At 32.9% G+C, this 27,983-nt stretch overlaps 1 protein-coding gene across 6 annotated transcripts in view; it reads right to left on the bottom strand.

Annotated features, from left to right (window-relative positions):
- Positions 1-27,983, bottom strand: part of LOC112669509 (phospholipid-transporting ATPase IB-like) — a 178,051-nt gene that overhangs the window by 40,709 nt on the left and 109,359 nt on the right. For 5 of the 6 annotated variants that reach the window (XM_049100840.1, XM_049100842.1, XM_049100841.1 and 2 more), the window contains 3 exons: positions 26,101-26,175; positions 19,957-20,079; positions 15,100-15,178 (listed from right to left, as the gene is read on the bottom strand). In XM_049100840.1, coding sequence (XP_048956797.1) covers positions 15,100-15,178; positions 19,957-20,079; positions 26,101-26,175 — 277 coding nt within the window. The remainder of the gene's footprint in view (positions 1-15,099; positions 15,179-19,956; positions 20,080-26,100; positions 26,176-27,983) is intronic. The other variant, XM_049100844.1, reaches the window with a different exon arrangement.

Below are 27,983 nucleotides of genomic sequence, written 5' to 3'. Positions count from 1 at the left end.
AAAGCAATGAGAGAAAGGAAAGATGTAAAGAAGAACTAATTTGAATTTCTAGAGATGAAGAATATTAATACATGGAAGGAAAACATCACTGGGTGTTATTAACTTCAGAGAGACTGCTAAATAAAAGATCAGTGAACTTAAAGACAGGGCAAAAGAAACTAAAAATGAATCAAAAGAGAAAAAGATGGTATAAATAAAGAGGTGGGAAAATATCAAGAGTTCTAACAGGTGTGTAGCTGGAATCCCAGAAGAAGAGGAAAAAGAGTGAGAGAAAAAATATAAAAAGAAATGATGAGTAAATTTTTCCATATTTGAGAAACTATAAACCCCAAACTGAGTGATCTCAAGAAGCATAAATGCAAATAAAACCAGACCAAGGCATATCAAAATCGAATTGTTGAAAATCAGCGATAAAGAGAAAAAACTACAAATCATACAAAAATAGAAAACATAATAAAGAGAAACAAATAGAAGAAATATCAGACTTCTCAACAAAATAATACAAACCAGAAGATACCAAGCATTTTCCAAGTGTTGAAGAAAATGAACTATCAACCTAAAATTCTATATACAGCAAAACTTTTTTTTCAAAATTGAAGGAAAAAATCTTGACAAATAAAATTTGAAAGAATATTAATTTGCTTTAAATTTAAAAAGAATTTAGATTAGCTTTAAATGCTTATGTTAGAGTAGGAGTCTATAAAATCAGTGACCTAATCTTCCAACTTCAACAAGTTGGAAAAGAAGAGCGAATTAAATCTCAGTTAAGTAGAAGGGAAAGAAATAATAAGGGTAGAAATTAATAAAATATTAAAAAAATGGTATATAAAATCAATGAAACCAGAGTTGGTTTTTCGAAACTATCAATAAAGTTATTCAGCTGCACTGATCACCACAAAAAAGATAATTCAAAATTACCAGTATCAGTAAATGAAAGAGAGAATATCAATAAGTTATCAGTATGAGTATCACAGATAATAAGGGAGCATTATAAATAAATGTATGCAAATAAATGTGACAACTTGGGTCAAAATTAAAAATTCCCTGAAAGATACAAATTAACAAAATCGATTCAATTAAAAAACTGAATATCCTTATATCTAGTAATAAGATTAAAGTCATAATTAAAAACTTTCCCATGAAGAAGACTCAATACCCAAATGACTTCATCAGTAAAGTCTATCAAATATTTATGGAAGAAATAATACTAATCTTAATCTTTTTCATAAAACAGAGGGTAACACTGTCCAAGTCAATTTAACAAGCAAGTACTACCATGATTCAAAATCCAGACCAAGAATATTATAGGTAAAGTCAGACAAATATCTCTTACAAATATAGGTGCAAAATCTTTAGCAAATATAAACAAATCAAATCTAGCAATGTGTAAAAAGGATAATAAATCATGACCAACATAGGCTTATTCCAAGAACGCAATATTGGCTTAATATTCAAATATCAGTGAATATAATTAGTCATATTAGCAATAAAGGAGAAAAATATGATCTTAATAGATGCATTTAAAAATAATTTCATCAAATCACAAATCTATTCACAATAAACTAGCAAACTAGAAATAAAAAGAAACGTCCTCGCGATGTCTGGGTGGCTCAGTGGTGGAGCATCTGCCTTCTTTTCAGGTCATGATCCTGGGGTCCTGGGACAGAGTCCCACATTGGCTTCTCCCTCAGCCTAGGTCTCTGCCTCTCTCTGTGTCTCTCATGAATAAATAAATAGAATCTTAAAGAAAGAAAGAAAGAAAGAAAGAAAGAAAGAAAGAAAGAAAGAAAGAAAGAAAGAAAGAAACAAACAAACAAACAAACAAAACTTCCTCGATATGCTAATGGACATCTGTGCTAATATCATAATTTATGGTAAAAAGAATTTTTCCTCTCAAGAGGAAAAAAAGCAAACATGTCTACACTCATCATTTCTATTTAACATAGTTCTAGAGATTATAGACTCTGCATCAGTGCAAGAGGAAAGGAAAAGGAAAGAAAAGGAAGAAAGGAAAAAAGGAAAAAGCAAATCTCTATTCATAGACAACGTGGTCGTATATATAAAAAATCCTAATAAAGCAAAAAATAGCTACTAGAAGAATTAGCAAATTTAGCAAAGACACAGGACGCAAGTTATTGTAAGAAATAAAATGTATTTCTATATAGTAACAATGAAATTTGGAAAATAAGATCTAAAAATACTACTTAGAATACCATTCAAATTTGAATACTGATGGATAAGTTTAACAAAAGATGTGCAAAGACACAAAACATGCCGGAGAGAAATGAAAGACAAGTTATTCAAGAGAGATGTTTATGGATTGGAAGACTCGATAAGGTTAAAATGTCAATTCTCCAATTCTCCTGAAGTTAATCTATAGATAAAATGCAATTACAATCCAAATGCCAGTATTTTTCATTAAAATTTGAAAAGCTGATTTTCAATAATTTATATTGAAATTCAAAGGACCTAAAATAGCCAAAATTTTTTCAGATAAGCTATACTACCTGGTTCAGGATTTAAATATGAAGCATAGTTATTAAGACAATATGGTCCAAGAACAGACATGTAGATCAATGAAACAGATTTCAGATACAGATCCATACATATAGTTTCAAAGATGCCACTTTTCATGGGAAAAGCATAATCTTGTCAACAAATGGTATTAGAAAATTGGATGTCAATATGCAAAACTAAATCTCAACTCCTATCAAATCATAAACAAAAATTAGACCAGAAAACTAAACATGAAACCTAAAAAGAGAAAACTTCTACAAGAAAACAGAATTAAGTCTTTATAACCTTGGGGTGGGAAAAGATTTCTTAGGACAGAAAGAAAAGCACAGACCTTAAAAATGTTTAAATAAATTGGACTTAAAATTGAAAACTTCTCATTTTAATAATGTTAAGAAAAATTGATTAAGGGAAAAAATTACAATGTATACATTTAAAAGGATTCTTATCCAGAAAGAACTCTTGCAACTCTATAAAATGTTGACAATTCAATTAAAAAATGGGCAAAGAACTTGAAAAAAACTCCCTCAGAAAAGGTATATAAATGGCAAACAATCATATGAGGAGATGGTCTATATCATTAGTCATCAGAAAAATGCAAAATAAAATCACAAAGAGCTAGTGTAGAATATTTCAGTGATGTTGCAAACAGTCAGTGATACATGGTAAAATGTTGGGGTGAACTTATTCACACTGAATTTCTAAATTAAGATTGTTTGATAAGAAACCATCATACAAGTAAAATTACAGTCCCTGATTTATACATATCCCGGTTGCAAATGGCCTCCCATACAATGGGCTTCTATGGTCACAAAACCTCTCCAAGACCTTTCTGTGAGGATCTCAGGCCCAGGTCTTGATCCTTGCCCTGTCACCACTCCGACCTTCCTGCCCTAAGAGCCTATATTACCATTGCTGTTGGAGATACCCAGCTGCAGCTTGCACAAGACTACCTCAATCTCTGAGAACTCCCAAGAAGGAAAAATATCATGATATCTGAGCAGGTCAGTAACACCACTGTAAGTAAATTAAAAAGGGAAAATATGTCCCAAATTCTAAATAATTTTTAATGACCTTTTAGAATATAAAATTTTCATTAGTTGTAAATCATCAGAAATATAATTAATATTATAGAATACAAGCACATTAAAGCCTTAAACACAATGCAAACATTTTTAGAATATGGAAAATCACCATTCCTTGCCTGTTTGCACTTGTACTAGAGTAATAATTCCCAAACTTTGTATTTCGGAATCTTCTGGTGAGCTTCATAAGCTACTGATGCCTGTAGCCTAACCAGAGATTGTGATTCCGTTGGTTTGGGGGTGGTCTGGGCTTTGGATTTTTTTTTTTTTAAATCTTCCACTGATTCTAACATACTAGTTTGGGAACTGCTGTCTCTTCTAGAAAATGGTAGGGATGATGATCTTCTCTCTCTCTAATTATTTTTAATGTCTTCCATTAACAGATTTCATGTGATACAAGATAAAACATAAAGAACACTATGTAGATAATGTAAACCTGGTCAGTTACATTTAGTATGACAAATTTAGGCTGAATTTATAAAGTAGGAACCTAGAAAAAACTGGTTGTCATTTCACGTATCTTTGCCATGGTGAGTGAGAGTTTGTGATTATGTAGTTTGCTTGCCTGTTAAATAATTCAGTCCCATTAACTTTTAAGTAAATTTGCAAAGATTAGTTTATTTAAGTTAGTCCTCTGTCCCACCCAGAAAGCACAAATAATTAGTAATTGTTTATTCCTTATAAAGAATGTGAGGGTGTTGTCTCTGCGTGTGTGTGCCCCATTTTAAAAGTTATGAGTTGAAAATTTTAGTGAATCTAAGAGAAAAATGACAAAAAATGAATTTTAAAAAAATTCATTAATTTTTAAAATTAGCTTATTTAATACTTGACATTAACAACATAACTTCTGTAAAATACGAATTTAGTAACTGTGGTATTTCTGGTTCTGGGTTTGCATTCGTCATTACCACAGTGGTTCAGATCCCTTTCTATATTTTAAGAATGATCTATGATCCTTCAAATATATTCTATGTATTGTATAGTTAGCATTATTTTCTCTGGGCTACTTGATATATTATGAAGTTAAGTCTTCATTAACTTTTTTTTATCAGATTTATTTAGATATACTTTACATACCATACATCAACACACTTAAAGTGTACAGTTCAGTGGCTTTCAGTTTATTAACAGAGTCTTGCAACTATCAGCATAATCAATTTTGGAACACTTTCATTTCTCTCAAAAAGAAATCCCAGACCCCTCAGTTGTCACTGTTCATTCCTTCATCCCCTCAGCCTTAGGTGAACACTAATCTACTTTCTGTTTCTATGTATTTTCCAGTTCTGGACATTTCATGTAAATAGACTCACACAATATGTGGTCCTTGTGACTAGCTTCTTTCATTTAGTATAATGTCTTCAAAATTCATCACTGTTGTAGTATGACCAGTACTTCATTCCTTTTTATTAACTAACATTATTCCATTGTATGGATGTAGCACATATCCATTATACATTCATTCATTGATCAATGAACATTTAGGCTGTTATAAATAATGCTATGTGTACACATTTTTCTGTGGGTATAGATTTTACTTTCTCTTGGGCAAATACCTAGCAGTGTAATTGCTGGATGGTATGGTAACTCAATGCTTAACCAATACAGGAAATTCCAGACTGTTTCCCAAGCAGCTGCACCATATTAACATTCCTGCCAGCTGTGTATGATGAGAGTTCCAATCTTCACGTTCTTGCCAATATTCATTGCTATCTGTCATTTTGATTATAGCATCCTAATAGACATGAGGTAGTACCTCATTGTGGTTTTAATTTGTATTTGTTTAATGATTAGTGATGTTGAGAATTTTTCATGTATTTATTAGTTATTTGTATGTCCTTTCAGGGGAAATATTTATTCAAATATTTTGTATATTTAAATAATTGGGTCTTTCTGTCTTTTTACTGTTGAGTTGTAAGCATTCTTTATATATACCAGATAGAAATCTGTGTTATAATGTGCAAATGCTTTTTTTCCATTCCATGTGCTGTATTATCATTTTTTATTGAAGTATAATTGACATACAATGTTATATTAGCTTCAGATGTAGAACATATTGATGAGACAATTCTATTACTCATTGCTCACCATGGAAATGTTAGTCACCATCTGTCACAATAGTAGGTTATTACAATACTATTGGCTACATTCTCTATGCTGTATATTTCATCTTTATAACTTATTTTTTTAAGATTTTATTTATTTATGCATGAGAGATATAGAGAGAGGCAGAGACACAGGCAGAGGGAGAAGCAGGCTCCATGCAGACAGCCCGAGGTGGGACTCGATCCAGGGTCTCCAGGATCACACCTTGGGCTGAAGGCGGCGCTAAACCGCTGAGCCACTGGGGCTGCCCTATAACTTATTTTATAAATAAAAGTTTATGCCTCTTAATCCCCTTTATCTATTTCATGCATCCCCTGTATACCTCCCATCTGGTAACCACCAGTTTATTCTCTGTATTTGTCTGCTTTTTGTTTCTTTATTCAATAGTTTTGTTTTTAGATTCTCCATGTAAGTGAAATTCCCTAGAATTTGTCTTTTTCTGTCTTATTTCACCTAGCATAACACTTTCTAGGTCCATCCATGTGATCACAAATGGCAAGATCTCATTCTTTTTATGGCTAAGTAATATTCCATTGTGTGTGTGTATGTGTACCACGTCTTCTTTATCTATTCATCTATGGGTGGACACTTGGGTTGCTTCTACATCTTGGGTATTATAAGTAATGCTGTAATAATCAAATGGGTACATATATCTTTTCAAATTAGTGTTTTTGTTTTCTCTGGGTAAATACCCAGTAATGGAATAACTGGATCATATGGTATTTATATGTTTAATTTTTAAGAAACCTCCATGTGCTTTCTACAATGTCTGCACTAATTTACATTCCCATCAACAGTGCATGAGGGCTCCCTTTTTACCATATCCACACCAACACTTACTTTTTTGTCTTTTTCAGATTAGACATTCTGATTGGTATGTCTCATTGTGGTTCTGATTTACATTTCCCTGATGATTCGTGACGTTGAGTATCTTTTAATGTGTCAGTTGGCTATTTGTATGTCTTCTTTGGAAAAATGTCTATTTAGTTCCTCTTCCCATTTTTTAATTGGATTGCTTTTTTTTATGTTGAGTTACTTAAAGTTGTTTATAGTTTTTGGATATTAATCACTTACCAGATACATCATTTGCAAATATCTTCTCTCATTCATAGGTTGCCGTTTGTTTTGTTGATGGTTATTATTGTTATGTAAAAGCTTTTTATTTTTAAAATTTTATTTATTTTGGTATAGTCTCAATAGTTTATTTTTGCATGTTTCCTTTGCCTGAGGCGACCTATTGATAAACATGTTGCTAAGCCTGATGTCCAAAGATTACTGCTATATGTTCTTTTAAGAGTTCCATGGTTTCAAGTCTCACATTTAAGTCTTTAATCTATTTTGAGTTTATTTTTATGTATGGTGTAAGAAAGTGGCCCAGTTTCATTCATTTGCATATAGCTGTCCAGTTTTCCCAACACCAATTATTGAAGAGGTTGTCTTTTTCCTATTATATATTCTTGCCTCCTTTGTTGTAAATTAACCATAGAGGCATGGGTTTATTTCTGGAGTCTCTATTCTAATCTATTGTTCTGTGTGTCTATTTTTGTGCCAATGCTGTATTATTTTATTATAGCTGTATAGCATCTTGAATCTAGGATTGTGATACCTATCTCCAGGTTTGTTCTTTTTTAAGATTACTCTGGCTGTTCAGGATCTATTGTGGTTCCATACAAGTTTGAGGACTATTTGTTCTAGTTCTGTGAAAAATGCTATTTGGTATTTTGATCAGTACTACATTGAATCTGTAGATTGCTTTGGATATTATGGACATATTAACAATATTAATTTTTTCAATCCATGAGCATTGTATGTCTTTCCATTTGTGTTGTCTTCAATATCTTTCATCAATGTCTTATAGTCTTTGGAGTATAGGTCTTTTATCTCAATTAATTTTATTTCTAGATATTTTATGCTTTTTTGCACAATTGTAAATGAGATTGCTTTTTAAATTTCTTTTTCATTATTGTTTAGAAATGCAACATATTTTTTTAAATTTTTATTTATTTATTCATGAGAGAAACAGAGACAGAGGCAGAGACATAGGCAGAGAGAGAAGCAGACCCCCTGTGGGGAGCCTGATGTGGAACTCAATTCCAGGACCCTGGGATCATGACCTGGGCCAAAGGCAGATGCTCAACCACTGAGCCACCCAGATGCCCCCAAACAGATTTCTTTATATTACTTTTGTATCCTGCAACTGTATTGAATTCATTTAATACTTCTAATAGTTTTTTGATGGCATCTTTAGGGTTTTCTGTGTATAGTACCATGTCATCCACAAATAGTGACAATCTTACTTCTTCTTTACCACTTTGGATGTCTTTTATTTCTTTATTTCTTTTTTCTTGTCTGATTGCCATGGCTGGGACTTCCAGGACTATGTTGAACAAAAGTGGTGAGAGTGGACATCTTTGTCATGTTCCTTAGAGGAAAAGCTTCCAGTTTTTCACCATTGAGTATGATGTTAGCTGCTGGTTTTGTTACATATGGACTTTGTTATGTTGAGGTTTATTTCTCTAACCATACTTTGTTGAATTTTTACTATGAATGCTGTTGTATTTTGTCATATGCTTTTTCTATATCTACTAAGTGATCAGGCATTTGGTTTTTTGTTGTTGTTTGTTTTGTTTGATTTATTTTATTTTTTAATAATAAATTTATTTTTTATTGGTGTTCAATTTGCCAACATACAGAATAACACCCAGTGCTCATCCTGTCAAGTGCCCCCCTCAGTGCCCGTCACCCATTCACCCCCACCCCCTGCCCTCCTCCCCTTCCACCACTCCTAGTTCGTTTGACAGAGTTAGGAGTCTTTATGTTCTGTCTCCTTTTCTGATATTTCCTACCCATTTCTTCTCCCTTCCCTTCTATTCCCTTTCACTATTATTTATATTCCCCAAATGAATGAAAACATATAATGTTTGTCCTTCTCCTATTGACTTATTTCACTCAGCATAATACCCTCCAGTTCCATCCACGTTGAAGCAAATGGTGGGTATTTGTCATTTCTAATGGCTGAGTAATATTCCATTGTATACATAGACCACATCTTCTTTATCCATTCATCTTTCGATGGACACCGAGGCTCCTTCCACAGTTTGGCTATTGTGGACATTGCTGCTAGAAACATCGGGGTGCAGGTGTCCTGGCATTTCATTGCATCTGTATCTTTGGGGTAAATCCCCAACAGTGCAATTGCTGGGTCGTAAGGCAGGTCTATTTTTAACTCTTTGAGGAACCTCCACACAGTTTTCCAGAGTGGCTGCACCAGTTCACATTCCCACCAACAGTGTAAGAGGGTTCCCCTTTCTCCACATCCTCTCCAACATTTGTGGTTTCCTGCCTTGTAAATTTTCCCCATTCTCCCTGGTGTGAGGTGGTATCTCATTGTGGTTTTAATTTGTATTTCCCTGATGGCAAGTGATGCAGAGCATTTTCTCATGTGCGTGTTGGCCATGTCTATGTCTTCCTCTGTGAGATTTCTCTTCATGTCTTTTGCCCATTTCATGATTGGATTGTTTGTTTCTTTGCTGTTGAGTTTAATAAGTTCTTTATAGATCTTGGAAACTAGCCCTTTATCTGATATGTCATTTGCAAATATCTTCTCCCATTCTGTAGGTTGTCTTTTAGTTTTGTTGACTGTGTCCTTTGCTGTGCAAAAGCTTCTTATCTTGATGAAGTCCCAATAGTTCATTTTTGCTTTTGTTTCTTTTGCCTTCGTGGATGTATCTTGCAAGAAGTTACTGTGGCCGAGTTCAAAAAGGGTGTTCTCCTCTAGGATTTTGATGGAATCTTGTCTCACATTTAGATCTTTCATCCATTTGAGTTTATCTTTGTGTATGGTGAAAGAGAGTGGTCTAGTTTCATTCTTCTGCATGTGGATGTCCAATTTTCCCAGCACCATTTATTGAAGAGACTGTCTTTCTTCCAGTGGATAGTCTTTCCTCCTTTATCGAATATTAGTTGAGGCATTTGGTTTTTATTCATCCTCTTGTTAGTGTGATTTATCACACATTGATTGATTTGTAAATATTGAAAGACACTTGCATCCTTAGAATGAATCCCACCTGATCATGATGAATGACTTTTTTAATGCATTGTTGAATTTAGCTTACTAACATTGTGTTGAGGATATTTGCATTCACGTTCATCAGAGGCCCATAGTTTTCATTTTTTATAGTGCTGGTTTTGGTATCAGGGTAATGCTAGCCTCATAGAATGAATTTGGAAGTTTTATTCCTCTGTTTTTTTAGACTAGTTTGAGAAAAATAGTTATTAACTCTTCTTTAAATGTTGGGTACAATTCACTTGTGAAGCTGTCTGGTCCCGGACGTTTTTGGAGGGTGATTTTTGATTACTAATTTAATTTCATTACTAGTAATTGGTCCGTTTAAGTTTTCTATTTCTTCTTGATTCAGTTTGGAAGATTGTATATTTCTAGGAATTTATCCATTTATTCTAGATTGTCAAATTTGTTGGCATGTAATATTTTATATTATTATATATAATATATATTATATATGTATAATATTATTATACATATATAATAATATTTGTATTTGTATTTGTATGATGGTAGTTGTTTTATCTCCCCCTTCCTTTTGGACTTTGAGTCCTTTCTTTTTTTCTTAAAGAGTGGCTAAAGGTTTATCCATTTTGTTTATCTTTTCAAAAAAGCAGCTCTTGATTTCATTGATCTTTTCTATATTTTTACTTTCTTAATGGTGTCTTCTGATACACAATTTTTAAATTTTGATTAAATCCAATTTATTTATTTTTGTATTGTTTCTGTTGTGGTGTCATACATCTAAGAACCTTTGCCTAACCAAAGTAAAAAATATTTATCCCTATAAATTCTGCTAATTATTTATACTTTAACACTTTCATTTAGTTCTATTTTGAGTTCACTTGTATATTTTGTGTGTGGTATATGTCCAGATTTATACTTTTGTATATGAATATCCACTTGCCTCAGAACTATTTGTCAAAAAGAGTGTTCTTTCCCACCCTTCACTGAATTGCATTGGCACACTTGTTAAATAATCACTTAATAATAAATATGAGGGCTTATTTCTCAATTTTATTCATTGAGCTATATATATCTATGCTTATGTCAATATTGCATTGTCTTGATTAGTAGCTTTGGAGTAAGTTTTGAAATCAAGAAGTATGAGTTCTCCAACTTTGTTTTTCTTTTTAAAGTTCGTTTTGGCTATTCTGAGTCACTTATATTTTCATACACATTTTACAATCAGCTTATCCATTTCTGCAAAGTCAGCTGGTACTTCAAAAAGGATTTAATTGGGTCTTTAGACTGATTGGGAAGTACTGCCAGCTTATCAGTATTACATCTTCTAATCCACAAGCATGGGCTATCTTTACATTCACTTAAGCCTTCTTTAAAGTCTTTCAGCAAAGTTTTGCAATTTTTAAAGTATAAATTTTGCACTTCTGTTAAATTTATTTCTAAGAGTTTTCATTTTTATTCAGTAGTTAATAGAGTTGTTTTCTTAATGTCATTTTCTGTTTCCTTATTTCTGTTGTATAGAAATAAAATGGATTTTTGTATATTAATCTTGCACTCTGAAACCTTAATTTATCGCTTATAATAGTATTTTAATTTTAGCATTTTATCAAAATAACATATAATTTTAGCATCATATATATATGAATTTTATATATAAAATTATATAATATGCAAATAGAGATCATTTTACTTTTACTTTTCTGATCTGGGTAATTTTTATTGCATTTTCTTGCCCAACTGTACTGCTTAAAATTTCCACTACAATAGTGAATAGAAATGTTAGAAATATCTTTGTCCAGTTCTTGATTTTAGGGGAAAGCATTCTGTCTTTCACCATGAGGCAAAATGTTAACTATGGGGTTTTTGTAGATGTTTTTTGTAAGTTGAGGAAGATCCATTCTATTTCTACTTTGTTGATTGTTTTGGGGTTTTTTTGTTGTTGCATTGTTGACTGTTTTTATCCTGAAGATGTATTGGCTTTTATCAAATGCATTTTCTGAATTTATTGAGATGATCATGTAGTTTTTGTCCTTTATTGTTATGATGTATTAGATTAATTTATTGTGGGATGTTAAGTCAGCTTTACATTCTTGGGATAAATCCCATTTGGTGTTTATGTATAACCTTATATATATTTCTAGTTTTGGTATGTGGAAATTTGGATGAAGATTTTGCATCTATACTATTTTATGACATTTCTTTTTAAATCACTTATGAAAAGAAAAGAAGAAAAAATATAGATTTACACTATCATACCTGATTACATAATTACCTTTACCAAGGCTCTTTGTGGATTGAGTTAACTTATTTTTAATCTGAAGAATTTCCTTTATTATTTCTTGAAAAATATGTAGTTGAGTAAAAAAATCATCTCTTTTCCTGTTTATATGGTAATGTCTTTATTTTGCCTTCATTTTTGAAAGATTATTTTGCTCAGCATAACACTCTTGGTTGAAAGGTTTTTTTCAGCACTTTGAATTTGTCATCCTAGTGCCTTCTGGCCTCTATTTTTGTGTGTGTGATGAAAGTCATCTATAATCTTACCCCTTGTACATGAGTAATTTTTCTTTTGTGATTTCAATATTATTATTATTATTATTATTATTATCCCATGGTTTTTGGCTTTCAACATATTTGCTCCAATGTGTCCAGATATAGATCTCTTTGCAGTTATCTCACTTAAAGTTCACTGAGCCCCCTGGATGTGCATATTAATGTTGTTAAGCTAATTTGAAGTTCTTTAGCTATCATTTCCTTGAATATTTTTTCTACTTCATTCTTTTTCTGCTGTTGTTCTAATATTCCCATATGCCTATATTGGTGTGTCTAAAAGCTTCTTACATTTCTGAGTCTGTGTTCATTTTTCCTCATTCTACTTTCTCACTGGTCTTCAAATTGTATACTTTCTATTAATATAAGATCAGGTTTCATAATTCTTTCTTCTTCCAACTCAACTCTACCATTAAGCCACTCTAATGAATTGTTCTTTATTCTTTATTAAAAGTTTTCAACTCCTGAATTTTTATTTGGTTCTTTATTATAATTTCTATCTCATTATTGACATCTGTTTGATGTACCTTCATACCTTCAAACCTTTAAGCATTTTTTTTGGTTCTTTGAACATGTTTATATGGGCTAATTTGAACACTTTGTTAAATCTGGTGTGTAGGCCCTCTCACAGGCAGTTTTTGTTACCTACTTATTTCTTGGTGTATGGGTCATGCAGTCCTATCTTTTTGTGTATTATACTTTTTGTTTATTGTTGAAAATTGGAAATTCTACATAATATACTCTGGATACTAATTCCCCCCTCCCTTCAAGATTTATATTTGTTTTGATGCTTGTTATTTGTTTTGAATTTGGCTGGCTATTTTAGTGGTCTATTTCCCCAGTGTCAAACCTTGATATCACTTAGAAGGTGCAGCTCTGGGAAAGCACAGAGTTACCTTGGTTTTATCTTGTCTGTCTTGACTGTCTTTTTCTCTAATTTCTCCATTAAACTATCTGACTCATTTGGTATTACACCAGTTTTTTAGGCTTCACTAATTACCCATGGATTAGTCTATTGTTTTTGAGAAAGTTATGGGACATAAATTGTACAGCAGTCTGATCCAATTAAATTTAGGCTGAGAAAATTTTGAGACAAATCTTTGAGGTTTGTTCTTACCTCAGGAGAGCTATTTTTATCTGTTTCTGTCCCTGGTTTTCTTCGGTAAATTAGTAGGCCTATGATTTAGTTTATTGGTCTCAATTAGGAACATCCCTAGACTTGAACTCTTCCCCTAGTCTGTTTCAAATAGTCACTTCCTTTGGGAAGAGTTTTGGAGTCCTCTTTTCTTAAGTACTACCTCTCATCATAGGCAAAATCTTATTGCTACTACTCTTGAGGATAGTGAGGTTGTAGTCACTGGTCTTCTTGGCTTGCCTTCCCGACAATCTTTTAGAGATTCTCTGTCCTACAAGCAAGCTTTGGTGAGAGTGATCAGGGACCCAATAATCTTAGCCTGTCATGCCTGTAGTAGAGACTCTGTCCTATGGATATAAATTGATTGGAAAAGGGGACCTCTAACCTCTTGTTCATACTCATCAGGAATTTTGCCTCTGTAACTCAAAATTGTGGGGGATGAGAAATGCTGGTGGCTGCCTTTCCTGTGAAATATAGTAACCCTGATGGGTAATTGAGAAGACTAGTAGTACTACACTCTTGACCACATCTGCTTGCAGTGGAGCTTCCACCAAGCTAGGGTGTGAATAAGAGAGGGAAGGAGTAGATCATAGCTACAATTCCACAGACTCTTGATATTCTTACTGAGTTGCAGTAGACTTGCTTGAATACATATTTCTTCATTTGTCTTTGGGATAATATCCAGAAAATTTGCAGAGCTGTTTTTTTTTTTTATAGTTTTGACCAGTTTAGCATATTTGAGTGGAGAGTAGACCCAAAGAGCCCCTCACACTTCCATCCCAAAAGGAACTTTTTGTAAGCTTGTGACTTTGCTATATTTGTTATCATTTAAAAGTTTTGTCTATTTTGTTTTTACAAGGAAGGCCTTTAGCTATATTAATGGCAGATCCATTCATTTAAATACCAACAAACACAAACACATGCAACTCAAACTCAATGTTTAAAAAATATATCCACAATAAAGGACATATTGCTAGTAATACCCAATGAAAATTAAATCTTGTTAAAGAAAAGTAGTTACATTTTACACCTTAATTTGTGGCTGTGAACCCATTATACAGCAATAGCCTACTTCATAAATGTATCTCCTACATTTAGATGTACTGAACCCAGGTCAGTCTGTAGAAAAACTTCACACATAATGTTTGTTTACAACATTTTTTACATCAGGATGTAAAAAATGTTTTACATCAGGAAAAGGAGACTTGGTCCAATAATGTTTGTTTTGAAAATGTACATCAGGAAAAGAAGACTTGGTCCAATATATTGGTCCAATATATTGAACTTGCGTTAAAGTCTAAACTAAAGCATGAAGTTTGGAAGTGAAACAAAAAATAGACATAAATTTCAAACTTACTAACAGAAGGTGTCTATAATTCATTAGAACTGTTGTGCTTTCTATTGGACCTGCTGACTCAAATATTTATTACAAATTAACAATAAAAGCACTAATTCTCAATTTATATATGTCAAAGACAAAGAAGATGGGTTGTAAAGATCAACTCTTAAATGTCAACCAGATTGTAATATTACTTATAGGGGAATATCTTTAAATTCCATTTTTTTTGCCTTCAGTTCTATCTATGAGGACACACACACACACACACACACACACACACACAGAAATACTGGCTCCAGTGAGAAGAACATGCTTTGTTGAATATATGAAACAATGAAGCCATTACCATGCTCCAACATTTTCATGGGCATCCAGAACAGAATAAAGGAGTGGACCAAAGCATTAATACATTGAAACCAAAACACCTAAAAGAAAGGAAAGCAAGAAAATTATGATAGTGCATTGGTCTAAATCTAAAACGCGACATTATGAAATATGCTTGAAATAGTTATAAAGCCAAAATGTTTTCCTGGATATGGAAAAACTCCATTTCTTCTACTTCTAAGAGAAATGACTGTGAAAATATGAGATATTATTTGAAAAGAAAACTCAAATATAGCATACGTGTTATAAAAAATTATAGAGATCTAAATTATCCAATGAAAAAGAACCGGAAGTAATTTAAAAAAATATTTTCAATACTTAAGATGTGGTATTTTAAATATAATTCCATACTGTATTTTATATGATACATTCTGCACCTTTACATCTACATCCAGACTCTGGTCAAAATACATTTTAATAAACCACATACAATTTTCTTAGAGGAAATCTTAATATAAAATCTCTAGGGTCAAAAAAAAGTGCACGTTGGATTAGGAGATGGTCGAACAACAACAAAAACAAATCTTTGTTCTTTTGATTCTAAATATATCACTTATTTTTATGCTTGCCAGGAAGACTTACAGATAAAGGACTAGAGAAGAAAAAAATGTGGAAAAAAAACATACTTTGTCCTGTGACCTAAATTTCTTGGAGCAAAGCTGTTTTTAGGAAAGAATGTTAGAAACTGGTTTAAAAACAGAGCTAATGCCAAATTGGAAAACCTCAAGACTCATGGAACATTGGGTAGAATACATAGAAGTTTTTGTCTTGGTAGTGGAGAAAAATTATCCTTGGACTTAGCACAACTCCTGTCCTTCCTAATAAATATTAAAATGCAGATCCAAAAGGATTAATTGTTTCCAGTTAACTTTCTTGTTTTCCAGAAAAAAAAAGTCAAGAATAGTCACTGGTAATACAAAATAAAAAGTTTTTGCACACAGCAAAGGAAGCCATCAACAATACAAAAAAGTAACCTATGAATGGGAGAAGATATTTGCAAATGATACATCCTATTTGGAGCAAATATCCAAAGTACATCAAAAAACTTCTACGGGATCCCTGGGTGACGCAGTGGTTTAGCTCCTGCCTTTGGCCCAGGGCTCGATCCTGGAGACCCGGGATTGAATCCCACATCGGGCTCCCGGTGCATGGAGCCTGCTTCTCCCTCTGCCTGTGTCTCTGCCTCTCTCTCTCTCTCTCTCTCTCTCTGTGTGACTATCATAAATAAAAAAAAAAAAAAAAAAAAAAAAAAAAAAACTTCTACAAGTCAACACCAACAAACCAAATAATCTGATTAAAAAATGGGAAGACATTTTTCTAAAGAAGACATACAGGTGGCCAACTAACACATGAGAAGATGCTCAACATCACTAATCACCATGGAAATACAAATTAAAACCATAATATCACCTTATATCTGTCAGAATGGCTAAAATAAAAAACACAAGAAACAACAAGTGTTGGAGAGGATGTGAAGAAAAATGAACCCTTGTGCACTGTTGGTGGCAATGTGAAGTGGTACAGCCACTGTAGAAAACAGTATGGAGATTTCTAAAAAAATTAAACATTGAAATACCATGATCTAGTAATTCCACTACTCAGTATTTACCCACAGAAAACAAACACACTAATTCAAAGAAATATATGCAACTCTATGTTTACTGCATTATTTACAATAGCCAAGACATGGAAGCAACCCAAGTGTCCATTCATAGATGAATGGATAAAGAAGATGTGGTAATATATATACAATGGGATATTACTCAGCCATTAAAAAAAAATGTGATCCCACCATTGGCAACAATATGGAGGGACCTAGAGGGTATTATGCTAAGTGAAATAAATCAGGCATAGAATGACAAATACCATGATTTCATTTATATATGGAATTTAAAAAATACAAAGACAAACAAAAAGTAGAAACAGACTCATCAATACAGACAACATACTGAAGGTTGCCAGAGAAGTGGAGGAAGTGACGGTGGGATGGGGTGGCTAAATGGGTGAAGGGGTGTGAAAGATACAGGCTTCCAGTTGTGGAATGAATAAATTATGGGGATAAAAGATAGGGAATATGGTATTATAATGGTATTGTATGGTGACTGATAGTAGCTACACTTGTGAGCATAGTGTAATGTACAGACTTGTGAATCACTATATTTTACACTTGAAACTAATATAGCATCATGTTCCAACTATACTTCACTAAAATTTTTTCTAAAATAAAGAAAAACTATTCATAGTTATACAAAAATATCCAATACCTAGGTATCTAATGCAGGCATCCAATTCAGAATTACCAGGCATGCCAAAAATCAGAAAAATACTACCTAAAATAAGGAAGTAAATAAATGAATTAAATCTAACCCACAGCCAAAATAGATGTTAGAATTTGCAGGCAAGGATGCTGAAAAAGTATAACTCTATTCTTCATGTTCAAATGGCAAATAGGGAAATAGAAGACATATAAAAAATTTCCAGGTAGAAATTCTACAGATTAAAAGCTACACTTTTTGAGATAATAAATTCACTAGATAGCAGTAATGCAGATTCAACACTGCAGAAAGAAAAATTAATGGCATAGATATTACACAAGTAAATTGAAGACAAAATAATTTTTAAAAATACTCAAAATTCAGCAGAGAGGAGAATATATGAAACAAAGATATAGATTCAATAAGGTTTTGGACAACTTCAAGTATTTTAATATATGTATAATTGGAAGCAAGAGGAGAGAAGATAAGCCAGAAAAAAATATTTGAAAAAATAATGGCTGAAAATTTTCTGTATATGATGTAGACTATAAACTAGGAAACTTTTCTTGTACAAAATGGAAAATATTTTATATTTTTGGGGTCCACATGATCTCCATTATAATTACTCAATTCTGCTATTGTGACTGTAAGGTAATTACAGGGAATTTGTAAATGAATGGGTCTGGCTATTTCCCAATAAAACTTTATAAAAGCAGGCAGGAGACTAGATTTGGCCTATAGACCATGGTTTGCTGATCTTCTTACTATAAATCTACAGATCCAAGAAGCTCAAAGAACCCCAACCACAAAAACGATGAAGAAATGAGACATCACAATCAAATTGCTCAAATTTGGTAATAAAGAAAAAAATCTTCCAAAAATCCATAAAAATCTTAAACATTTACATACCTAATAACAGTACTTCAAAATACATGAAGCAAAACTGATAGAACTTTAAAGGGATATAGATGAATCCATACTTTCAGTTGAAAATTTTAGTTCCTTTCCATAATTGATAGGATAACAAACAAAATTAATAAGAATGTAGAAATTTGAACACTATGAACTTGACCTAATTTAAACATTCTGTTCAAGTAAACATGAAATATTTATAAGATAGACCATATTCTGAGCTGTGAAGCAATATATTTAAAAGGCCTATGTTTTTTCCAAATGTCTATATTTTTTTATTGAAGTATAATTAACATACAATGTTATATTTGTTTCAGGTATACAATGTAAAGATTCAATAATTCTAAACATTACTCAGTGCTTATCATAAGCATACTCTTGATTCTCTTTGTCTATTTCACTATTCTCCTACCCAACTCTCATCTAGCAATCACCAGTTTGTTCTGTTTTTAAGAGTCTATTTTTTTGACTCTTGTTTTTGTTATTTGCTTCTTAAATTCTATGTATAAGTGAAATCATATGGTATTTGTCTTTCTCTAACTTATTTCACTTAGCATTATGTCCTCTAGGTCCATCCATTGTTGCAAATGGTAAGATCTCATTCTTTTTATGGCTAAGTAATATTCCATTTTAATATATATAAATCACATCTTCTTTGTCCATTCATCTTTGATGGACACCTGGGTTGCTTCTCTATTTTGACTATTTCAGATCATGCTGCAATAAATATAGGAGTGCACAGGGATTAATATGTAACCTATGTAAAGAGCTTCTACAACTCAACACCAAAATAATAATAATAATAATAATAATATGATTTAAAATGCACAGAGGACCTGAGTAGACATTTTTCCAAAGAAGACATAACAGATGGCTAACACATCAAAAGATGCTCAACATCACTAATCATGATGGAAATGCAAATTAAAAACACAATGTTATGTCCATTTATACCTGCTAAAATGACTGAAATTAAAAATACAAGAATTAACAAGTGTTGATGAAAATATAGAGATAAAGGAACCCTTGTGTACTATTGGTAGGAATGCAAATTGCTACACCCATGGTGGAAAACAATATGGAAGTTCCTCAAAAAATTAAAAACACAATTATCATTGATCTAGTATAGGTACTACTGGGTATTTGCCCAAAGAAAACAAAAACACTAATTTGAAAAGATACTTGCAGTATCTGTCTATATTTATTTTAAAGCTTCACTAATGATTGAGATATAGTTAGGTTTACTCTTAGGACCTGTAAAATCCCTTTAATTCCCCTGTTAAATCTCAACTCCATGATCCCAGAAAGAAATCATTCCAAAAGAATCACTCGTCTCATGTAAAAATAGGCTTATGTTCCTCTTTTGTATTTTTCCAGGACTGCCCATTACACAACATGCCTCTTGAAGCTGCTCAGTGCAGTTGGTTGGACCATACATGGTGCCTTGCTTCTTTTCCTTAAGGCTTCTCTTCCCCACATACTGTTATTTACCCCTCAATTCCCTGGATAAACTAAACTACAAGGTAAATGATTGCACAGGGCTGCATCCCTCGGTTTGTTAATTATTTGTTTAAGCATCAAAAAAAGAAAAGACCAAAGGTAACTCTGGCATTGAGCTGAGATGAAAGACCTGCAATAAGTCTTCTGTTTACCTTTGTGTTGAAAGTTTTCCCTGTCTGAGAAACTGTGTAGAGTTGTGGATATGTAAGCAGGCTCTTCTGACTGCAACACTGTTCAAAGATCCCCAGAGTAAAAGGTGGTAATGAAGTGAAAATCTACATAGAAAACAAGGATTTATTAAAAAGAACTTTTAGTCTATAACTGAGTTAAATAAAATTGTAGCAATGTCAATTTCATGACTTTGATAATGTATTGCAACTATTAAGATATCATTATGGGAGAAGCTGGTTGAAGGATAAACAGAACTATTTTTGCATCTTCTGGTAAGTCTTAAGCTATTTAAAAATAAAAATTATTTACAAAGAAGATTTAAATCAGTCACATAGATTCAAATATTTAACAAATCATGGCTTCATTTTTCTAATTGATTTGATTCAATGGGTTATAACTATGTGAATATTCCTTTATGAGCTTAAAATGAATAATATTTTCTTCTGTTTAATGACCATAAAAATAAATTGAATATCTAGATATTTAAATAATAGGCATAATACTCATCAATGTATCTACCAACAATGACATCTGTATTCCTCATAAGAACCAACTGTTTTATAAGCTAGTTCACTTGCCAGGACTTGGCATGTAGTAGTTACGCAGTAAATAGTGTTGTGAATATTAGATTAAACAAAAATACATTATATAAAAATTCTCTATCTTGATCATTATCAGAAACAAAGAGATGTTTCCTATTCCCTTACTCTTCAAATATTTTGTTAACAATCATTATGGTAGCAACCATATTATATAAAAAATACACTATCCTTTAAAAAGTTCTGGACCTTGTCAAGGAGAAAACCTTGTACAGTGGATATAATAATATGAGAAAAAGTTTAAAGGGAGAAGTTTAAAAAAGAGAAGGAAGGAAAAAAGGGAAAAGAAAATGAGAGGAGAGGAAAATAGCAGGAGAATAAAGTGACATATTTCTGTTCCATTTGGTTTCTGTTCCTATGGCTGGGACTGATCACAAAGAGCAACGAGATGGTGCAAGCTTCAGTGAGCAATTATTTTTCACACCTCTGCTCTTCTTATGTCTGCTTTTGTCTCATTGGCCAAATCAATCACATGACCAAACCCAGAGTCAGTGTGGGTGGGTAAACCAAAAGTTGTGGATACAGAGGGCATGAACAAATTGGGGGACTTTTATTATACAACGTAACACAACACATGACTTACGTAGATTTTCTAGAATTTTATACAGAATATTGACAACTAAAGCAGGCATTATACTTTGTCAATCCTTTTTTTTTTTTTTTTCTTTCCTTTTTTCTTATTGTACTGGCTAGGACCTACAGATGATGTTGAATTGAAGTGGTAAGAACATACATTCTTCTCCTGTTCTTGATCTTAGGGTAACAGGCTTTGCCATCAGGTATGATGTTAACTGTAGGTTTTTCACTGAAGCACTTTCTCACTGTTCATCAGAAATAAATGGCTGGTGCTGGTGTAGACTAGGGTCCCAGGGCTCATGCAGGTGGTAGGCTGGCTAGGGCACCCAGATGCTGTTCATGAAGGAGAGTTTAAGTCTCTGAATGTAAGAGTCAATTTACTTAACTTGTTGCCATTTAGTTACATCAATGTCTGCTTCATTTCTTTTCTTTTTTTTTTTTAATATTTTATTTATTTATTCATGAAAGCCTCAGGAAGAGAGAGTAGCAGGCTCCATGCAGGGAGCCTGATGCAGGACTCAATCCCAGGACTCCAGGACCACGCCCCGGGGCCAGAGGCAGGGGCTCAACCACTGAGCCACCAGGCATCTCTGCTTCATTTCATTTTTTTTAAAACATATTATTTTATATCCTTCAGTATTATCTTCTATCAAACCCTTCCATTAGAATGGCTATGGAGTAGCAACACTGATTTTTTTTTTTTTTTTTTTTTTAATTCATGAGAGACAGAGAGAGGACAGACACAGGCAGAAGTAGAGGGAGAAGCAGGCTCCATTTCCTGCAGGGAGCCTGACGTGAGACTCAATCCCAGGTCTCCGGGACCACACCCTGGGCAGAAGGCAGCACTAAACCGCTGAGCCACCCGGGCTGCTTGCCCCCTGCTTCATTTCTAATTAGTTTCTAATAAGCTATGTTGTTCTTAAATAGTTAGGATTCTAATGTGTTATTAATAAGTTAATGCTTTGTAATTAAGAAATATTCATCTTCATCACTAGCCATATTTATTTTTCTGAAGGCTATTATTTCTGTTACTGATATAGCCACTTCGCCTTTTTTAAAAATTACTGTTTACATTGTAAATCTTTTTCCATCCTTTTCCTTTTTACCTATCTGTGCCTTTATATTTGAAGTAGGTTTTGATTTTGTTAATCCAAGCTGACAATATCTGCCTTTTAATTGGAAATATTTAGACAACTTGCATTTCGGTGTAATTATAAATGTGGTTGGATTTAAATCTCCCATCTTCCTATTTGTTTCCTATTTGTTGCAGTTAGTCTTACTTTTTACCTTATTTCCTGACTTCTTTTGAAGTAACTTATTATTAAGATTTTATCTCCATTATTGGTTCATTAGCCATAACTTTCAGGGTTTTAGTTGTTCTTTAAGGTTTATAGTATACATATGCAATGTATCACAAAATTAAATTGGACACCCCCAAATCCCTCCTCTCATTCTTTGTGCTATAGTTATCATACATTTCTATATCATACATTTTAATTCTAAATTAATGACAAATCCCAGAATACATTATTAATTTTGCTTTAAACAGTTATTTGTCATCATGATTGAATACGAGGAGAAGAGGGTAAGTCTCTTATTAATTAATTAATTATTAATTCCCACACAGTTAACATTTCTCTTCTTTATTTCTTTGGATAGATCCAAATATTATCCCGGTATATTTTTTTCTTTTGTTTGAGGAGCTTCCTTTAACATTTCAGGTATTACATGTCTTCTGGTGATGAATTTTCTATTTTCTTGGTTTATTTTCCAAAAGACATTTTTGCCAGGACATAGAGTTTTGGGTTAATGGACTTTTTTCTTTCAGATCTTTAAAGACATTCCATTGTCTTCTGTCCTGCAAGGTTTTGAATGAGGAATCTGCTTTTATTCCTACATTTATTTTCCATACATAATATTTATTTGATTGATTTCAAGATTATTCTCTTGGTCACTGATTTTCAGCCATTTGGTTGTGTGTTTTTCTGATTTTTCTCTGTGCTTCTGTAATTGCTGTTTTCATATTTACTGATACTATTTCTGAAGTTTCTAATTTGCTCTTAATCCCATCCAGAAAAACGTCCATTTCCTATTTGTATTTTTCATCATAAGGTTTTATTTGGTTCTTTTCTATATCTTCTGTTTCTCCCCTCATTATGTTCCTTTATATTCTTGCACATTTATAAGATTTAAAATACCTGTTTTAAGTCCTTATCTAATAATTTGATCATCTTTATAATTTATATATCTACTCTCATTGACTTATTTTTCACATTATGGATCTTATTTTCCTATATTTGCATGACTGAGAACTTTTGTTGGATGTACAACTTGGAATTCTGTGTTGTTGAATACTTAATTTTGTTCTTTAAATAGTTTGCCTGTGTCCTGATTTGCAGGTAACTAACTTGCAAATTAGTTTGATTTTTTTTTTAGAGCTGCTTCTAAGTTTTGTTATGATGGGCACAGAATAGTGTTTATTATAGGTCTAATTTATCCCTGTTTTTAAAAGTGTGACTTAAAAAAAAAAAAAGTGTGACTTAAGTTTTCCCAATATTATGTGTAACTAGTTATCCCTAGCCCTGAGTAAGCTCCAATAATTCATCCTACTGCATTCTGGTAGTTCTTTCCCTAGCTTTGGGTAGATTTTTCTCATGTGTATACAGACCAGAACCTATAGATCTCCAGAGTCACTCATTCATTCTCCTCTCTCAGTATGGTTCCTTCTTTGACATTCTAGCTACCATGGCCCACTGAACTCCAACTTCTGTATCTTTAATTCATTAAGACACCTGGGCTTTCTCTTGGATCCATCTTCCTATAACTGTGGCCTGGAAATAGGACTTCTCTCAAGGATCACCGCCATGGGCAGCCTGTTGCTTAATGTTTGAAAACTATTATACTATATATTTTGTCTGACATTGTAGGTATTTCTGGTAGGAGGGTAATTCCTGTAGCAGTTAGTTATCCGTGGGTAGAGCAGAAATAATATATAACCTCCAGAAACAGTATGACAACCTATTTAAATGAGTTATTTTTTTAATAAATTTATTTTGTATTGGTGTTAAATTTGTCAACATACAGAATAACACCCAGTGCTCATCCCGTCAAGTGCCCACCTCAGTGCCCACCACCCAGTCACCCCTACCCCCCGCCCCCCTCCCCTTCCACCACCCCTAGTTCGTTTCCCAGAGTTAGGAGTCTTTCATGTTCTGTCTCCCTTTCTGATATTTCCCACTTATTTTTTCTCCTTTTCCCTTTATTCCCTTTCACTATTTTTATATTCCCCAAATGAATGAGACCATATAATTTTTGTCCTTCTCCGATTGACTTATTTCACTCAGCATAATACCCTCCAGTTCCATCCACGTTGAAGCAAATGGTGGGTATTTGTCGTTTCTAATGGCTGAGTAAATGTAGTTATTAAATAAGCAATCTAGCTCTCTTATTGCCAGTAACTATTTGAAATGTCCTAGGCTCTATCTTTTTCCCATCTGTAAAATATATACATAATGAGATAAGATTTAATAAGTCAATGGATATTAATGTCATCATATACTGTCCTAAAATATCCACAATTTTAAGTTTCCCACTAGCCCTCATTTACTGCTTATTTTAAAAAGCTAGTCTCTGAGCTCCCCTTTATTATAATTTTCAAAGATTTCATTTATCTATTCATGAGAGACACACAGAGAGAGGCAGAGACATAGGCAGAGGGAGAAGCAGGATCCCTGCAGGAAGCCTGATACAGAACTCGATCCCAGGACTCCGGGATCACACCCTGAACTGAAGGCAGATGCTCAACCACTGAGCCACCCAGGTGCTCTCCTTTATTTAAAAGAAAAAAAAAAAAAGGATTCCATTGACCAATATCTGTGGTCTATCCATTCACAGTGAATTTTCTCACACAGAGGAGAGACTCTGCCACCCTAGTCTGTAATGAAACTCTAAAAAAAAATTGAGTATTGTCATCTGTGACCAAAAGCCTGGTAGAGACAAATATGGATATGACCTCAAGTTCACTGGTATAATGCTCTAGCCAAATATGTTTAGAATTGACTTGCACACAACTATAACTATTCATAGCACTAGACATTTTTGTATTATTGGACAGTCAATGACTTCTGTCTGAGGACTTCTGTCTATGCTGTTTCAGAATTCAAGCTCCTAGAAGACAGAATTTTAGAGATTAAAGCACAGGGTATCTAGATTGTAATATGCTATGATAATGGAGTACAAAAGAAAGGCCATGAAATACTCACTGGGAGCCTAATTTTTATGCTAGTTTTCCCTAACCTCTCATTTTTAAGGTAGAATAATAAACAAGAAAAACAAAACAAAAATCTAAAAGGCCACTTAACAATACTGTTATTTTTAGTTTTTTAACTTAAAATGAGTTAAGTGATAGTTTGGGATTGTTTAGTTTCAGAAAATTCTGTTTATTTATTTATTATATTTATTATTTATTATAGGACTTCATACCAAAATTCATCATTTCCTACAAACATAGGGTGAAATATTTACAAAAGGACAAATTTTCCACCAGGAGGTTTAAAAGGCCAGGAAATTACCCACATTTACAGAGGTAGATAAATATTAATTATGTGTATTAAATGGACTGCATAGAGGTAGAGTTCAATAATAATTACTTGGCTTAAAAGCCTGAAAACATTGTACAGGCATATAGTAAGGAGATTTTGGATGTATTATCAAAATACACTGCATACAAATTTATTGTAGTTGCTGTAGAATGATCTCCTATGATTGAAACCATGTGTGGAGAGTATGGGCTTCTGCAAGATGTGTCATAGCAACAAAGGCTCTAAAGATGTATCTGTGCTGCCTGCTGTGTATACAGATGATTGACTTAGATACACGTCCCAGACATAAATAATAAAGAAATGTCACTGAAGTTCTGTATGCTATCAGATAGAGACGGAGAATGCTTACCACATTGTACAAGCTAATGCACCAATGTTCAAATATAATCTGGCCAGAAAATCCATTAACAAAGGCAAACCAAAGCTGAAAGAAAAGAGAGTTCAAGAAGTTTTATATCAATATTGACCTAAATGTTTCCATTCACTGAAGTACTTAAAATATTGTACTTTATCATTCTTTTTTTATGTCATCAAATGGGATTTTGCCAAAATGTAAATAAAATCAAGCTTGAGTATTTGAGCTTAGCAGAAAGCCATCTGTTTATTTTAGAATTTTTATTTCATTCTCTATCAAAAAATAATTTCAATGAAATATTTAGATCTAATTGTCCAATAATGCATTGTATCGTAAAGAATGATATTGAATTGTAAAGGTTCAGAATGATTTTGTCCATGGCTTCAGCAAATTGTACCATCTGCAACTAATAACAGTTGTAACTGACCCAGCCAAAAAAAGGAGAACTCCTAATTCAAAAAGACCTATGCTCCTCTATGTTTATTGTAAGATTATTTACAATAGCAAAAATGTGGAAGCAACCCAAGTGTTCAGAATAGATGAATGGATAAAGAAGAGGTGGTATATATATCCAATGAAATATTGCTCAACCATAAAAAAGCATGTGATTTCGCCATTTGTAACAACATGGATGGATTTAGAGGATATTCCTCTTTGATGTGAGTTTGTGTTATGTAACTTTTTGGGAAGAGTTTGAGAAAGATTAGTGTTAATTCTTCCTTGAACGATTGGTATAATTTGACAGGGAGGTGTTGATTACTGATCTAATTTCTTTCCTATTTATAGTCTGTTCATATTTTCTATTTCTTATTTACCCAATTGATTTTTGACAAATGTGGAAAATCAATTTAATGGAAGGATAACTTTTTCAACAAATAGTACTGAAGTAATCAAATTGCCATGGACAAAATAACTAGATAGTCTAAACCCTCTACTGTACACAAAAATTAACTGAAAATGGATCATGACATTAAGTGTAAAGTACAAGACTTTTAGAAAACTACATGGAGGAAAATCTTTGGAATCTAGAGCTAGGAAAAGAGTTTTTTGACATAGAACCAAAAGCATAATCCACAAAAGGAAAATTTATAAATTGGACCACATCAAAATTAAAAACTTTTGTACTCTGAAAGACTCTATTAAGATGACAAAACAACATGATACAGACTGGAAGAAAATATTTGCAAACTACATTTCTGCCAGAGGACTAACATCTAAAATATGTGAACTCTCAAAAACAATTCAATTAGAAAATGGACAAAAAAATATGAAGACACATTTCAATGAAGAAGATATGAAGATAGCGAATAGGTACATTAGAAGATGTTCATTAGCTCCCATAGAAATGCATTTAAAACCACAATGACATATCACTACCCATCTGTCAGAATGGCTAAAAACATAGTGATAACATCAAATGCTGGTAAAGACCCACAGAAACAAGATTAACAGATGCTTTGCTGATGGGAATTGAAAATGGTAAAGTCATTCTGGAAAATAGTTGGGAGTTTCTTTTAAAACTAAACACGCATTTACCATATGATCCAGCAATTGTACTCTTGGACAGTTGTCCTAAATAAGTGAAAACTTGTGTTTGCACAAAACCTATATACAAATGCTCTTAAACAGGTTGATGCTAAAGGTTATGGTAAGGGAACAAATGATCCAGGGAACAACTTGTATCAATCTCAAGGGAATTATTCTGACCGAAAAAATGCAATCTCAAACGGTTATATACTAGACGATTCTACTTTTATAACATTCCTGAAAGAACAAAATTATAAGGATAGGGAACAGATTAGTCAGTCAGGGATTAAGTGTGGATGTGGATGTGGATGTGGATGTAAGGGGCAGCATGAGTGGGATCCTTGTGATGG

Source organism: Canis lupus, chromosome 25, assembly GCF_003254725.2.
Source record: "Canis lupus dingo isolate Sandy chromosome 25, ASM325472v2, whole genome shotgun sequence".
NCBI lineage: Eukaryota > Metazoa > Chordata > Mammalia > Carnivora > Canidae > Canis > Canis lupus.
This window is presented reverse-complemented; position numbering and strand designations above follow the sequence as displayed.